This window comes from Xenia sp. Carnegie-2017, unplaced genomic scaffold (genome assembly GCF_021976095.1).
Source record: "Xenia sp. Carnegie-2017 unplaced genomic scaffold, XeniaSp_v1 HiC_scaffold_22, whole genome shotgun sequence".
Lineage (NCBI taxonomy): Eukaryota > Metazoa > Cnidaria > Anthozoa > Malacalcyonacea > Xeniidae > Xenia > Xenia sp. Carnegie-2017.
In genome coordinates, this window is record NW_025813485.1 from 3,418,103 (window position 1) to 3,432,164 (window position 14,062).

The window sequence follows — 14,062 nt, forward strand, 5'->3', positions numbered from 1 at the left end:
GGCTCTTCAAATTTCATTAAAATGCCAAGACATTTAACATAACTCTTCAATCATCACAATTTCTATTAAGCTCCGCCCTTTGACGTCAATGCAAATCACCGAATTAGCCAATCACATTCTAGATAACACGTGTACATCAAGTACACAAGTTGCTGTACCTTCATCATATACCGCATTTCGTGACTGACAACGAGGAAGACTTTGCGTGATTTGTTGCGTAGTTTAATTTTCATACAAAAAGGTAAATTTCGTGTTTTTTAACGTTTAGTTGTTTTCATATACACGCTATCAGGCACACTGGCGTCGACATAAGAATCTCTATTTAGCACGTTTGCGTTTGTTTTGCGATATTTGTTACTGCGTCATAATTGAATTGACGCAAAATGCGAGTGAATAAGAAGCTTTGAGATACTGATTCACATTTAAACTGAAATTAAAAGTTATTACATTTTATTAATAGAGTTTTCGAGTTATAGGATTTGATATAATTCTTAGCATACGCTTATTTTGTAGAAAATCTCGAAATGAATATTTCTCAGATATACGCGTGGATGCAGCAAGGTATTCCTTCTCAAGGAACACCGTATGTTCCAACAGATGGTAAGGATGTTTGTACATCAAAACTGAATTTTACTGAAAACCTTATTTTGTATCCTTGTTGAATTTAATTTGATCGCAGTTGGACTATTTCTCTTACATTTTTCCTGATACTGTTTTCTTTTCATTTAATAGTTCAATGCGTTTTAAACAGCCTGGACTCACTATTCCTAACATTTCGCGAGGAAACCACCGGCATTCCTGATGGTGAGTGTCGAAACTTTATCCATGTTTTTTCTTTCACTTTCGTTATGATGACAAATTACCGTTTTTCTAATGACGTATACACTGTTTGAAATTAACCAAATATTTTCGCCCACGCAGGGCATGGTCAAGTAAGAAACCTGTTTGGCCGAATGATATATGAAACTCATTTACATTAAGAATGTTTTTAGAACATTCTCTTCACTTCGATTTTATTTGTAATTTTTGTGCAAAATTTTTCTCTTAAGATCCACGAGATTGGACTTGGCAAAACGTTTGTCAATGGCTTGGTTGGGCGGAGGCTAAGTTCAACCTTGGAATTCAAATATCTAGTTTCATGGATTGTAATGGTTGTGTTTTTGATGGAAAAGCCTTATGTAGACTTACTAAACGCAATCTATGTATGAATACTTCTGCTGCAATAGGGGAAATTTTATGGCAATCACTTCAGAGAATCTGCAGAGGTAGGTTAACAATGTAGTTATTGCTGTGTTAAATTGAAAATGACTACCTTTTTACATTACACATTTTGCATGGTTTGCTCAGGTAAAATGTACTTTCTAGACTACAACAAAAAGCAAGAACAGTTGAAGCAGAGATTGCATTCAGTGTCATGCATGTCTGACATGGCTTCTTTCAAAGAAAAATTTGTATCTCCAGGAGATGAAGAAAATGTTTCAAGCACAATTCCTGATTTGGTTAGCGATGCTGATGCCTTTTTGGCAAAGTTGACAAGTGTACCATCTCCTCCAGCTTCTGAATATTCAGATTATGGCAGTATGGTTAATACACCAGGAAGTGTTTCTGGTAAAAATTAAATGTTTATAGCCTGTAGTGTGCATGCTTAAACATAACTAATTAATTAATGATTACATTTTAGACCTGGATAATTCACCAGTTCAGTCACCACCACCACCACCAATAGTTAACTTAAATGAAAGTCAATCAAAACCTGTACGTTCACCTCCTGGACGCAAACGTGGTCCTAAACCGACAATAAGATATACAGGTACATAAATGGAAAATTCTACTATTAAATATTACCAGTTAATCTATAGTAATAGATTTACAATACTTTTCATTCAAGTGCTCATTTACTAATATGTATTGATAACATGTTAAATTTGTTATAGGAAATGGCCCTATTCAACTGTGGCAATTTCTTTTGGAACTGCTCCTTGATTGTGAACATAAGACAGATGTTGAGTGGACCAAAGATGATCGTTTCGAATTCAAATTACTTGATCCAGAGCATGTCGCGAAGTTATGGGGTTTAAAAAAAAATAAACCCAAAATGAACTATGAGAAATTAAGTCGTGGTCTCCGATACTACTATGACAAAAACATCATCTCAAAGGTTCATGGTAAACGATATGTGTATCGATTTCTGTGCGATATTGAGAAGGTTCTTGGATTTGATCCAACTGCAACAGTTCCTACAAAAGAAATTGTTCAGGATGAAATTGAAAACAATCAATCTCCTGCTACGTCTCCAGGTGGAAAAGATGAAAATACGAGTGGCAAGCCTTTGGAAAGAGTTAATTCAGATCTTTCTGATGATGATTTATTGATTGATACATCCGCAAGTATCTTTGACGATGATCTCCCAACGATTGGTTTTGATGATCTTGTTTTCGACTCTGAAGACTTTTGTTTAACAGATGAAGTCTTCCATAATAATCTTTACCTATAGTAAAGATGTCTTTTTTTTTGTTCAGAACCTGATGGGAAGTAACCATCCATGTTGTTATGACTTTCTAGTTGTAACTTTTAGTAGCTTGTATCAAGCATTTTTGTTTTAAATATTCTGTGAATATGTTTTATATATGTTGAATATTTCAACAAACATTATATTTTACCAATTATTTGTATTTTTCATTTTGTAGTATAACTATTTAAGTTGAATTCAAATGATTTACTGAGATGTTATTTGTTCAACCTAAAATCCGAAATACTGGTGATTTATCAGAAATTTAGTAGCATTGTTAAGCAAGTTTACAGTAATTCTCAGTGAATCAATGTTGAAATTGACGCTTAGTATTTGAATAAAAAGTTTGCCTGTAAATGTTTAAAAACATCGATTTGAGAAATTAGAACATTTGAAATAAACACGATGTACAATATAAATGTATGCAGAAAGTAATGAAGAATAACCTTCATATTTTACTTGAATAATAAAGCTGGCTTTCTGTAACTTTGGTGTGTAGTTGACTTTGCTAATGGTTGCTTGAATTAAGAATTAAAAAAGCAATTATTTGATGACGTACCTCATCACGAACTTCTGCATAGCACAAATGTAGCAATATTGGAATTGGGTTGGCTTGCCGCAGCCAGTAATCTTATTAATTCTACAGCATCAAGTTACTAAGCGAAGTTAGACAACTGTTTGTCTCAAACAAACATTGTTTCTACATCGTGACAGCGTTTTCATTTTCTTTATTGAAGAACAATTTTACAACGTGTTCATATAAACCAAGGTTCAGCTCCCCGTCGGGGACCTTAGCCCCTCTGTCCCCTTTGTCGGGGAATTCCAGACGCCACCCCTGTTGTGAAGGCCATCACCAGGAATTATTTATTTTTAAGTAACAAAAGTTGACACATCACATCTGATTTTAATCTGAGTCAAAATGAAATCAGCACTCACTATTACTCAAACGAGACACGTTTGTTCATGGAAGTTGTGACGTTTTTAGGCAAGCTTTGGGCTCCAAATTTTATTTCGAAACAAGCAACGACTTGAAAATAAACAAAAACTGGAAGAAGATGCAATCAGTGAAAGTTTTAAAATGCCTGTTGTTGTTAAAAACATAAGGAAAGAGGGTAGCAGTCTAGAAGATTAAAACTTAATTGCTTGTAGACGTCCGTTGCTTGAAACTTGCTTCAATTTTCAAAGTTTTGAAGTAAGCTGTCCTTAAAGGAAAATATCTTTGGAACAGTTGCATATTAACATGCCCTTTCATCACTTTTTATCAATTGTGTGATTCGGTGCTCCATGACAGCAGAAGCTAAAATTCCACAAAACAACCATAAAGAAAACAGAGTTGCAATAAAAATCATAAGATCATTGATAGAGATTAACAAAAGAACTCTTTCTGTTAGATCAACTTTTCGTAATCATCCTTGTCATTTTCATTTCTCAGGTCAATTTCATAATTTTCATTTGAATTTCCAAGACTAAGATCTGCCATGGTTTCCAATGTAGATTTGCCCATCGTTTCAGGCAAGAGCATTCCAAATGCAACAGCTTGAAAGCATAAAATACCCATAATTCCGTATGGCAGTGCTGCATTTATACGAATCTAAAAAAACACAACTTTACTGAAGGCATGCATGCATGTGGAAAACATTTTTTATTAAAATTATGCGTTATTTAGATATGTGATGGATAATTATAGAATTGCCAAACTGCACGTTATTCGTGGCTCTTATTGGCAAAGTGTAACTAAAGAAATGTGTGCATTGAGCCAGTAGGTTATGGATAACTTACAAGCCAAATGATATAACTTGATGAAATTGATCCAATTCTACCCATAACAGAGCAAGTCGACAATGCAGTTGACCTAAGAACGTACGCAGTTTCCACATAAAGAAATGCACAAAATATAATACACAACAGATAAAGAATTAGCAGATTATCTCTTATGTACGGATTAGAAAAATATTAATACTTACTGCTTTTACCATTCCTCTTGAAGTCAATTGTTACAAGAAATAAACACAAACGCCCGTATTCAAAAAGCTCAAAATCACACTCAAGCTCACTGAGACTGGCTTCAAATTCACCTCATCATTATTCGATTAAGATGCCTTTTTAACACACTGATTATTTGATTTGAAATATTTTAGTGAGAGTCTTGCCATCTATGGAGATTTGACTTTGAAATTTACTAGAGGAAGCGTGATTTTTAGGTCGCACTCATTGAGTGTTAGTGAGCTTTTATAACACAGACAAAAGAGACAAGAAAAACTGGTTTAGAACGATCAAATTAAGTACAATGGTAAATACTTATGTATTCGGCTAAATTCTATGGAATGAAAGTCCGTTGATATTATACCTTATGACTGTGGGGAATAGTTCAGTACACCATAAAAATGCAGCACTGAAAGAAAGATTTATACAAAATTTTGCAACTACTGCTGCAGCTATACGTCCACCATTATTTTCTACAAACAAAAAATAGATAACTTTCGTGTAAGCCATTTCAGGCAGTAATTGAATATTAAGCGACTGCAAGTCGACTCTTTCTATGATTTCACTTTTAAATTTCAATTTTAGAGACGGAGAATGTTTCTATTCATTGTAAATGAGGATTATACCTGAACTTTCATTTGATGGAATAAAAACAGAAATAGTAAAAGCAATAAATGCGACAATCATCGGAATAACAACGCTCTTTTTTCTACCAAACCTTAAAGATAAACAAAGAAAATGCAAAAGTATTTAAGTATATTGTCTTTATCTTGGTGATAGTCTTGTAAAATGAAAAAGTTCCGCAAGTTATAATAATGACATTTCTATTTATTGGTGGGCGCATACGTACCTGTTAACAGACCAAACACAGCAACAATCTGAAGGAATCTCAATAACAGAAACAAGGAATGAGCTCAGATATACATTGCCACCAAGATCAACTGAACCAAAGGAAACACCGTAATACACAAGTGCGTTGACAAACCTTAAGATGGATGAAAAATGTTGATAAATGTGTTCAGTTTTTCTGTTTACGAAGAATCAATCGCAAGTTTAGTATCAGAGCAAGATTGCAATTTGCAATAGGATCTTGGGTAACCTACCATAAGTTCCAAGAAATTAAAGTTTTCTTTGCCATCTTCCATGTTCGAAACAATTGAAATACATTCGCTCGTTTTTCTGTGGATGGAGGCTTCTCTAGGGAAAGACCATTTGGTAATTGTTGCTTGTTCCATTTAGCGATCTTTGAAAGAATGCTTTTTGCTTTGTTCTCTTGATTTTGCGTAGAAAGCCATCGAGGCGATTCATGAAAAAACCTTAACAAAAAATTGCCTTAAATTGCTTACCTGACAGAAATACTTTTTTAGCTGTTTGTTTTGAGAAAAAAGCGATTAATTACAAAGATCTACTACCAAGACATTTTCAGTCGCGTTTTATAAACTTAACCTTTACGTTAAAGCTACACACGCGAGCACAATGACATGAAACTAAAGTATGAGATATAGCATACACACCACCAAGAAAAGAGGAAAGGAGTTGCTGAAATAGCAGAGACAAGTACGAACGTTCTCCATGTAGGAACCAAGAAGCCAATTAGAGGAAGGAATGATATACCAACAGCCCAGAATATAAACGATCCAATCCCCATCCAGGAACGATATTTTTCTGTTGTGAATTCCGTCAACAGAGGAAACAATGTTATGTTCACAAATCCTAAAGTAAAAAAGCAGAGGATTATAAAGAACTTTCTGCGACAAATATTGAATGTTTTTAACGCATTTATATCAAATCAACACTGCATGTTGTCAGACTATTTTGATAAGAAAAATGAATAGAATATTTACATAAAAATGATCTCATAAATCGTACTCTATTTTGCCAAATGTAGAATAACATTGAGTAACTTATATAGTCGACGCTCGAGTTTTGGTCATTTTATGCAAATTTTGAGCGAACTAGCTACGACGTTTCTACACATAAATTTTGAATGTAACGAGCTCCGTAATTCAGAGATCGCTCGATCATTATAGAAAAGAACTATTGCCCACAGCTTGGCGCTAAGTATAAATTACGCCAACAATCATGCTAATGACAAAATAAAAAAATTTGAAGGTGAAACAAATACAATATAGGAGATTCAAGGTGACCTAGCTAATATAAATTTTGCAGCTAGGTTATAAAAAATGGTATAGTTTATTGTTTCATTCATAAAAAATCACCTGAGCCAATCCCAATGAATGCGCGGCAAATAATAAATACAAAGAAAACTTTAGGAAACACCATCACCCAAGTAGCTACAATAATAACAGCACAGCCCAAACACAGTACAAACTTTCGACCAAGATAATCGGAAAGTTGACCGCTGACAGGCAAGGCTATTATCATACCAATCCAAAAACAAGACTGTGCAATTGTGAGTTGAATGGATTTATCACAAACAAGATCATACTATAAAGATGTAAGAAAAACAGGAAATCACAATGACACAAATTGTAAATATATAAAATGGAAGTTTTTAATACCAGAACAGTGACAAGAAGCCATTTTAAATAACCAGCGTTGCCAATTTCTATTTTTAACACGGAAGGATAAACTTTAAAGTGCATATAAACCTTACGTGGTTTTTACACTATCCAATGTACGGGGTGTGAAAAACATATTCCAAAATTTTGATGAAATCGGACAAAGATTTTGCGCTGTACAGTCTATCAAAGTTGCAAAAGTGTAGATCGTCCAGGTTGGTATAGTCCTGAGGACTGTTTTTGTTGTTGTTGACGGACGTTTCGACAACCTTAGCGGTAGTCATCTTCAGAGTCAAAATTTCCAAGCGAGGGAAAGAGAACTTACAGAGAGGTGTTGGGACAAGTAACGCGGACGCTACGCGCGTTTGAGAACATGCAACAAAACAATAGAAAAAAGTTGCAAAAATAAGACAAAAATTTTTTGCGTTGCATGTGTCGATGAAATCACCGAGAAACATTTTTGAAAATTTTTTTTTTATTTAGTGGCTTTAAAATCTACATCTCAGACAAGACAGATGGAATATTAAATATAGCATATTACTTGTCAACCCTTTGCAACACAAAGCCAAGTGCTTTGAGCAACGTTTTCTATACATGCAACAGATTTACCTCAGTCACAACAGATGTGAAATCGTCAACGAACTTCCAAGCTTCTCTCGGCATATGACATCTTTCTTTATAATTTTCACTGGTCAACGATATTGTTCCGTTAAATTGGCATACAGTGCTATTCATAAATCCATCAACACACATCCAGGGAGGTTCAGCTGTGATGAATGATGGTATCATAATGGGAAACGATGAGATAACGATGGTTCCAAGTCCCATTATTGTCAAAAGATACCATTGATATTGACGAAATTCACCAATCGTCCTAAAGACTTCATCCATTGTGGAGACCATTTTCAGTTTGATCTATTAACACAAGAGAAATCATAATGATAAAAAGATGAACTATGTAGATGTTCGTTTCATAAATAATTCTATCTTTAGAAAGTTGCAAGACAAATACAAGTTAACTTTAGACGATTTAAATATTATATGAAGAATGTTATATATGCAGTGCGCTGTTTTGAAATTAAATGAAGATATGATCTTCGCACTTTGTTGGACAATTTAAGCAATTGTCTCATGAACCTGAAAAATTCAGGTGACACAAAGGGATTCGAACCCATGACCTCTGCGGTGCCGGTGCCGTGCTCTGACTAACTGAGCTATGAAGTCACACAGTGGAGAGCAGGTCAATTTTGTTTGGCTCAAATTCTGTTTTTGTTTGGCTCATGTCCACTGTTTGACTTCATAGCTCAGATGGTATGAAGAGAAATGCAAATTCTTGGCTGTCTAAACAGCCAGACGAGTCTATAGATTTTGTTACTAACTTTTTTTATCAGAGAAGTCACGTAATCAAATTTTCGTGAAATTTGATACATAAATATATATCAATCCACTTTTTCAGTCATACTTTTACATTCAAAGTAAAACTTTCCACTGAAAAGGGTTATGCTTACCATTTCAAAAGTTTCTCATTTATATCTTTATTTAAGTTGTGAGATCACAGTTAAATCAAACATCTGAATTTAAACACGAAGCTTATGCAATATATTGTATATTTTGCTTAGCAATGTACATTTGTCTAAAGTTATACTAACCTCGTATTGAAAACTAATCTCGAATATTTTTCCTCTTGCACGGTTATTTCAAACTTCACTTTATTGTAGGAAATCGTTAAATAATCAATGAATTGACACTAACTAGAAAATACATAGAAACAAGGTTACTTTTAAAAAAGCTGAAGGTTTTTTTAATAACATTTAATTAAAACTTTGTACGTTATGCATACAAAAATGATTATTAAACATCCAGGAAAAACCTAGAAAAAATATGATGTATGCAGCAGAATCCTACCTTTACGGCGGGATATCTTTTAAACACTGACGACATCATGGGATATTAATATGATGTCTTGTTCTGATTACTATAGAGACCAGAGACTGCTGCACGCTTTGGGCAAATGGACAGAACGTGATTTTTTTAGCAGAACGAGGCAGATAATATGAAACTATATCAACACCTTATAAAGCGTTTTTTGGTAAAATAACCAGATCTAATGTATTAAACGATGCAACATTGAAGAGCTGAAGGATAGTGGATGTTGATTTAGTATAAACCTGAACTCTGAAAATGAAACGTGACTGCTTAACTCTCAAACATTCTTCGTTACACATACATGACAGCTTGGTTTTTGGCGTCTTTTTTCAAGATGCTCCATCCTATCATAAAATCTAATCATTTACGATTTGATAAATAGATTTAGCAGTTATAGCATTCACTAGTGTGAAAGTGAACATGTAACGATTTTTTTTGGTTACTAAGTAAAAATCACAGAATCTTGAATGGATTGGTGCACGAGGTACATAGTTTTAGTGAAAATATTTAGGGACGTCGGAAACGGGGGGGACAGGGGGTGAGTCCCCCTAAATTGCATTAAAATAGCAAATTACAATGAAAGTGAATGGTTACACTATTGGTCTGTTTTGACTATAGAACAAATGTATATACATACAATGCAGCTGAGTGGACTTCCAAACAATCACGCAGGAAGGTTTTACATTTCTATTATTTCATTAGTTTGTAGAAATTGGTACTCAAAATTTCTAAAATGTTCCCCCCACACCTTTATGTACCTTCTGGCACCCCTGAATATATTGCAAACAGTTGTGATAACAAAATATTCCGTCATTACTGACAATAAAGATTGATTAAAATTGCAAGATATCAGGTTGCGGTCATTGTTTTATTTAAGACATTTTCCTTAAGCTCGATTTCACCTTCGCCATTTGTATTCGACTGATCAAAACCATTTGATTTTATACCATTAAGATCGCTCATGGTTTCTAAAGTTGGCTTTCCTTTAGTTTCAGGTAAAAACATGCCGAGTACAGCTGCTTGAAGGCATAAAACTCCCATGATGCTGAACGGTAGTGCTGCATGAATACGAATCTAAAATAGAAAAGCACAAAAGAGTGTTGTTATAGCCTGTGCAACGACAATCCAAGTCTATCAGACAAAACTAAGTTTTGTAGGCAATATTGTGCTTTTTAAAAATGAAGCTCTCCAGTCAAACAAGGAGTGGTATAGTCCGCAGGAAAATTCTATTTTTCCCTTCATAAAGATCTCATACATGGGAGCTAAACGAAACAACTAAAAAGCAATATACTCGCAAAACTTTAAGTTTCGCAGCGTCATCACTCCAATCCTTTTTCACGAACTTACAATAAATGTTAAAGACGAGTTAAATGATTGAGACTTACAAGCCATATAATATAGCTAGCTAAGAATGATCCAATTCTTGCCATAGAAGAGCAAGTTGACAGTCCAGTTGATCTATAAATGGCCAATAAATGAAGTTATCTCGGAATCGTCTCCTGTCATCTTAATGTGCAATGTTTTTATGATTTTAAATTGTAGCTACTAACTCGTCCGCAATTTCGTGTTTCTCAAAACGAAATGACCTTTGAACTATTGAAAATATGAACTATTTTAGATGTCAGTAAAAAGACCACCAACGAATGTGACAGTATATATATAATGTTTTCATGCACAACACTGGAATAATGTGAAATATGCACTTTATTATTTCATGCAAAACTTTTTAGAAAATTATGAGGATATAGGCATCAAAATGTGAAAATCACGTAGCAAAACTGGCGAGTTGCTTGAGCAGTGATATACAACACACATACCGTATTACAGTGGGAAAGAGCTCAGTGCACCATAAGTAAATACCAGAGAAAGAAAAGTTGATGAAAAATTTTGCGATGACGACAGCAGTTACACGACTACCGACAATTTCTGCCAAAAAATAGACTTGTCAGTTAGTCGTTTATTCAGTGTACGAATTTGAGTGATTGACAAGATCGTTTTTATTCGCTACAGTTCACAATTGCATACTTATACCTGAACTTTCATTTGATGGAATGGCAACGGGAATAGTAGAAGCAATAAATGCGACAATCATGGGAATAACAACGCTTTTTTTTCTACCAAACCTTAAAGATTTAAATGGAAAATGCATAAATATTCAGGTATAAAGTACAAACTAAAGATAGTTCGAAAAGTTTACTTCAGTTTACTTGCATGCGCATGCAGTTATAAATACGTACCTGCGAACGGACCAAATGCAACAAAAATTTGAAGGAATCTCAACAACAGAAATAAGGAATGAGTTCAGATATATATTGCCACCAAGATCAACTGAACCAAAGGAAACACCGTAATATACAAGTGCGTTGACAAACCTTCAGAATAAAAAATGATGAAATGTGTTCATTTTTCCTATTTTTGATTTCAACGAGATTAAATGCTGTATAAAGATTGATGAAAGAATCAAATGCAAGTTCAGAGCAAGATTGAAACTTGCAAATAGAATCTTGGGTAACCTACCACAAATTCCATGAAATCAATGTTTTCTTTGCCATATTCCATGTTCGAAACAATTGAAATACATTCGCTCGTTTTTCTGTGGACGGAGGCTTCTGTAGAAGAAGATTATTTGGCAATTGTCGCTTGTTCCATTTGACGGCAATTTTTGAAAAAACAACTTTCGCTTGTTCTTCTTTATTGTGCAGTAAAAGCCATCGAGGAGATTCTTGAATAAGCCTTGTGAAAATATCAATATTAAACTTAAACATTTCATAAATATAAGAACATTTTTTACCGTTCAATATTTACAGTTCTAAGATAAAGCATACATACCACCAAGTAAAGAGGAAAGGAGTCGCTGAAATAGCAGTGACAAGCAAGAACGTTCTCCATGCAGGAACCAAGAAGCCAATTAGAGGAAGGATTGATATACCAACAGCCCAGAATATAAACGATCCAATCCCCATCCAGGAACGATATTTTTCTGTTGTGAATTCCGTCAACAGAGGAAACAATGTTGTGTTCACAAATCCTAAAGTAAAAAAGCAGAGGATTATAAAGAACTTTCTGCGACATAAACAACGGAAATAATCTAGTTTTGCTCAAACTCTGTGACAAAAACATAACAGGTGTCATTCTCAAAAGGTTGACTAAGTAAAAAAAGACACAGGATAATGCTATTTTGTGGGTGTGTGTGGGGGATAATTTAATCCCAACTTTAGTACTCAACTTCCTCTTATTATAGGAGCTTTTTTAGCGAGATTGAATCGATTGTATGATTTTGGCACTCAGAAAATGAAAATGTGGATCGAAATGTTGTGAATTATCTGATTCGGAGATTTCACAAACCAAAAACTCAAGTTTATTTGTAATTTTTTGGACAGACAACGGCATTGCCAAGTCCAAAAAACACATCGCACTACTTTAATGTTTTCATTCATAAATACCATACTAATCTTTGCTGAAACATAAAGACGTTAACAATACGTAGATAGATATTACTTTAAAAAATTATAGTAATTTATCTAATACCTAAAGAATTAAGAATCACAAATCTAAAATCACCTGAGCCAATACCAATGAAAACACGGCAAACAATGAATACAGCAAAAACTTTAGGAAACACCATCACCCAAGTGGCTACAATAATAACTCCACAGCCCAAACACAATATAATTTTTCGACCAAGATAATCGGAAAGTTGACCGCTGACCAACAAACTTATCAGCATACCGATCCATAAACACGATTGTGCGATGGAGAGTATGATTGAATTGTCACAAACGAGATCATGCTGTAAAAATTAAAAAAAAGTTGAAAAACTTGAGATGGATGTTTTAGAGAAAACGGATCAAAGATGAAAGATGTAACAGAAAGTTACTTAGAAACAACAGCAATAAAATTAAACAAAATTTACTTTTGTTTTGTACCCATGATTTAATGAGGAATAATTTTAAAATACTTTTTTTTAGTGGCTGTACAATCTTCTCTTAGCTAACACAGATGGGAATATTGAAAATAGCAGTTAACAAAACATATAACTTGTCAACTTTTTTTCAACACAAAGCCAAGTGCTATGTAATAAATTTTCACCTCAGTAACAACAGATGTGAAATCGTCAACGAACTTCCAAGCTTCTCTCGGCATATGACATCTTTCTTTATAATTATCACTGGTCAACGATATTGTTCCGTTGAATTGGCATACAGTGCTATTCATAAATCCATCAACACACATCCATGGAGGTTCAGCTGTGATGAATGATGGTATCATAATGGGAAAGGAAGTAATAACAACTACAGCAAGTCCCATTACTGTCAAAAGATACCATTGATATTGACGAAATTCACCAATCGTCGTAAAGACTTCATCCACAGTGGAGGCCATTTTCAGTTTGATCTATTTATGCATTGTTGCATAAATATTGTTGCGGAAGGTTTTTACTGTCGTTGAAGTATATTTCTCAATTGAAGGGCAGTCAATGTACAACATAACTGTAGACAGAGTGACATAATGTATACATAACAGGAAATCATCACGATTCATAAATTTGATTATTTAAAACGCGTAAAATATATATCTACTCACCAAAATCACTTGTGTCAAATTATATAAATCTCGCGCAACTGTGCAGTAGTAGTCTACTCTTTTATTGAGGTTCCTTAATGCACAAATCTTTCGTTTATTTTAATTGCCCCCAGATGTCTGTCGCCTATGCATATTTGGAGACAAAACAAGCTTTCATTGGTTCATGTGTTGTCATCGACTGAACATAAATGGGATGTATATAATATACAACACGCTCGTTCACATACGTTGCTCGAGAAAGATTACCTTTGCGTAGTCTCATATAACCATGTACCTAAGTAAATTTAGCAAGCGAAACTAAAAAGAGAAACAAACCGTAAAATATTATATCTTGAAATCAGGTTTCAGTTAAAATGAAACTAGTATTCGAACTTTATCAGGGATTAGGTTGTGTAGGATTAACAGTACTTATGAACATCAATCTAAACTACAGGAAACTTTGCTTAATTATACAAATAAATCTATTATATATTTTTGTTTATTTATGAGAGGCGTCTCTGAAGTTTTATTCCTGGAGTCTACTTGTTTATTAAATGTC

At 34.1% G+C, this 14,062-nt stretch overlaps 3 protein-coding genes across 5 annotated transcripts; 1 reads left to right on the forward strand and 2 right to left on the reverse strand.

Annotated features, from left to right (window-relative positions):
• Positions 1 to 109: 109 nt before the first annotated feature.
• Positions 110 to 2,995, forward strand: LOC124446261 (protein C-ets-2-like). Of its 2 annotated transcripts, none has more exons than XM_046997107.1 (7): positions 110 to 241; positions 514 to 600; positions 733 to 804; positions 1,050 to 1,265; positions 1,348 to 1,608; positions 1,682 to 1,810; positions 1,935 to 2,995. In XM_046997107.1, the coding sequence occupies exons 2-7, from the start codon at positions 525 to 527 to the stop codon at positions 2,492 to 2,494; spliced, it is 1,314 nt and encodes a 437-aa protein (XP_046853063.1). In that variant the 5' UTR covers positions 110 to 241; positions 514 to 524; the 3' UTR covers positions 2,495 to 2,995. The 2 variants fall into 2 exon arrangements, with proteins under 2 accessions (XP_046853063.1, XP_046853064.1); XM_046997108.1 differs by having other exon boundaries at positions 111 to 241; positions 1,366 to 1,608.
• A 222-nt stretch (positions 2,996 to 3,217) lies between these two features.
• LOC124446259 (solute carrier family 22 member 16-like) lies at positions 3,218 to 9,421 on the reverse strand. The gene is made up of 11 exons (XM_046997105.1): positions 8,920 to 9,421; positions 8,664 to 8,765; positions 7,624 to 7,929; positions 6,712 to 6,940; positions 6,007 to 6,205; positions 5,596 to 5,808; positions 5,343 to 5,477; positions 5,119 to 5,210; positions 4,857 to 4,965; positions 4,289 to 4,361; positions 3,218 to 4,100 (listed from the first exon to the last, which is right to left on the reverse strand). The coding sequence occupies exons 3-11, from the start codon at positions 7,915 to 7,917 to the stop codon at positions 3,897 to 3,899; spliced, it is 1,548 nt and encodes a 515-aa protein (XP_046853061.1). The 5' UTR covers positions 7,918 to 7,929; positions 8,664 to 8,765; positions 8,920 to 9,421; the 3' UTR covers positions 3,218 to 3,896.
• A 192-nt stretch (positions 9,422 to 9,613) lies between these two features.
• Positions 9,614 to 13,802, reverse strand: LOC124446258 (organic cation transporter protein-like). 2 transcript variants are annotated; one of them, XM_046997104.1, is made up of 11 exons: positions 13,771 to 13,802; positions 13,525 to 13,648; positions 13,030 to 13,335; positions 12,502 to 12,730; positions 11,770 to 11,968; positions 11,458 to 11,673; positions 11,178 to 11,312; positions 10,972 to 11,063; positions 10,758 to 10,866; positions 10,326 to 10,398; positions 9,614 to 10,014 (listed from the first exon to the last, which is right to left on the reverse strand). In XM_046997104.1, exons 3-11 carry the CDS (start codon positions 13,321 to 13,323, stop codon positions 9,790 to 9,792), a joined length of 1,572 nt encoding a protein of 523 aa, XP_046853060.1. In that variant the 5' UTR covers positions 13,324 to 13,335; positions 13,525 to 13,648; positions 13,771 to 13,802; the 3' UTR covers positions 9,614 to 9,789. The 2 variants fall into 2 exon arrangements, with proteins under 2 accessions (XP_046853060.1, XP_046853059.1); XM_046997103.1 differs by having other exon boundaries at positions 13,030 to 13,430; positions 13,771 to 13,798.
• Positions 13,803 to 14,062: the final 260 nt, after the last annotated feature.

Excerpts from the sequence above, each read along its gene's own strand:
- LOC124446259 (XM_046997105.1), bottom strand. The coding sequence starts at position 7,917 with ATGGTCTCCACAATGGATGAAGTCTTTAGGACGATTGGTGAATTTCGT. Across the intron at positions 6,941-7,623 it reads TCACATCTGTTGTGACTGAG|TATGATCTTGTTTGTGATAA; the intron begins GTAAATCTGTTG and ends ACATCTTTATAG. Across the intron at positions 5,478-5,595 it reads TTAATTTCTTGGAACTTATG|GTTTGTCAACGCACTTGTGT; the intron begins GTAGGTTACCCA and ends ATCCATCTTAAG.
- LOC124446261 (XM_046997107.1), top strand. The coding sequence starts at position 525 with ATGAATATTTCTCAGATATACGCGTGGATGCAGCAAGGTATTCCTTCT. Across the intron at positions 601-732 it reads ACCGTATGTTCCAACAGATG|TTCAATGCGTTTTAAACAGC; the intron begins GTAAGGATGTTT and ends TTCATTTAATAG. Across the intron at positions 1,811-1,934 it reads ACCGACAATAAGATATACAG|GAAATGGCCCTATTCAACTG; the intron begins GTACATAAATGG and ends AATTTGTTATAG.
- LOC124446258 (XM_046997104.1), bottom strand. The coding sequence starts at position 13,323 with ATGGCCTCCACTGTGGATGAAGTCTTTACGACGATTGGTGAATTTCGT. Across the intron at positions 11,969-12,501 it reads TTTCATTGGTATTGGCTCAG|GATTTGTGAACACAACATTG; the intron begins GTGATTTTAGAT and ends TTTTTACTTTAG. Across the intron at positions 10,867-10,971 it reads TCCATCAAATGAAAGTTCAG|AAATTGTCGGTAGTCGTGTA; the intron begins GTATAAGTATGC and ends ATTTTTTGGCAG.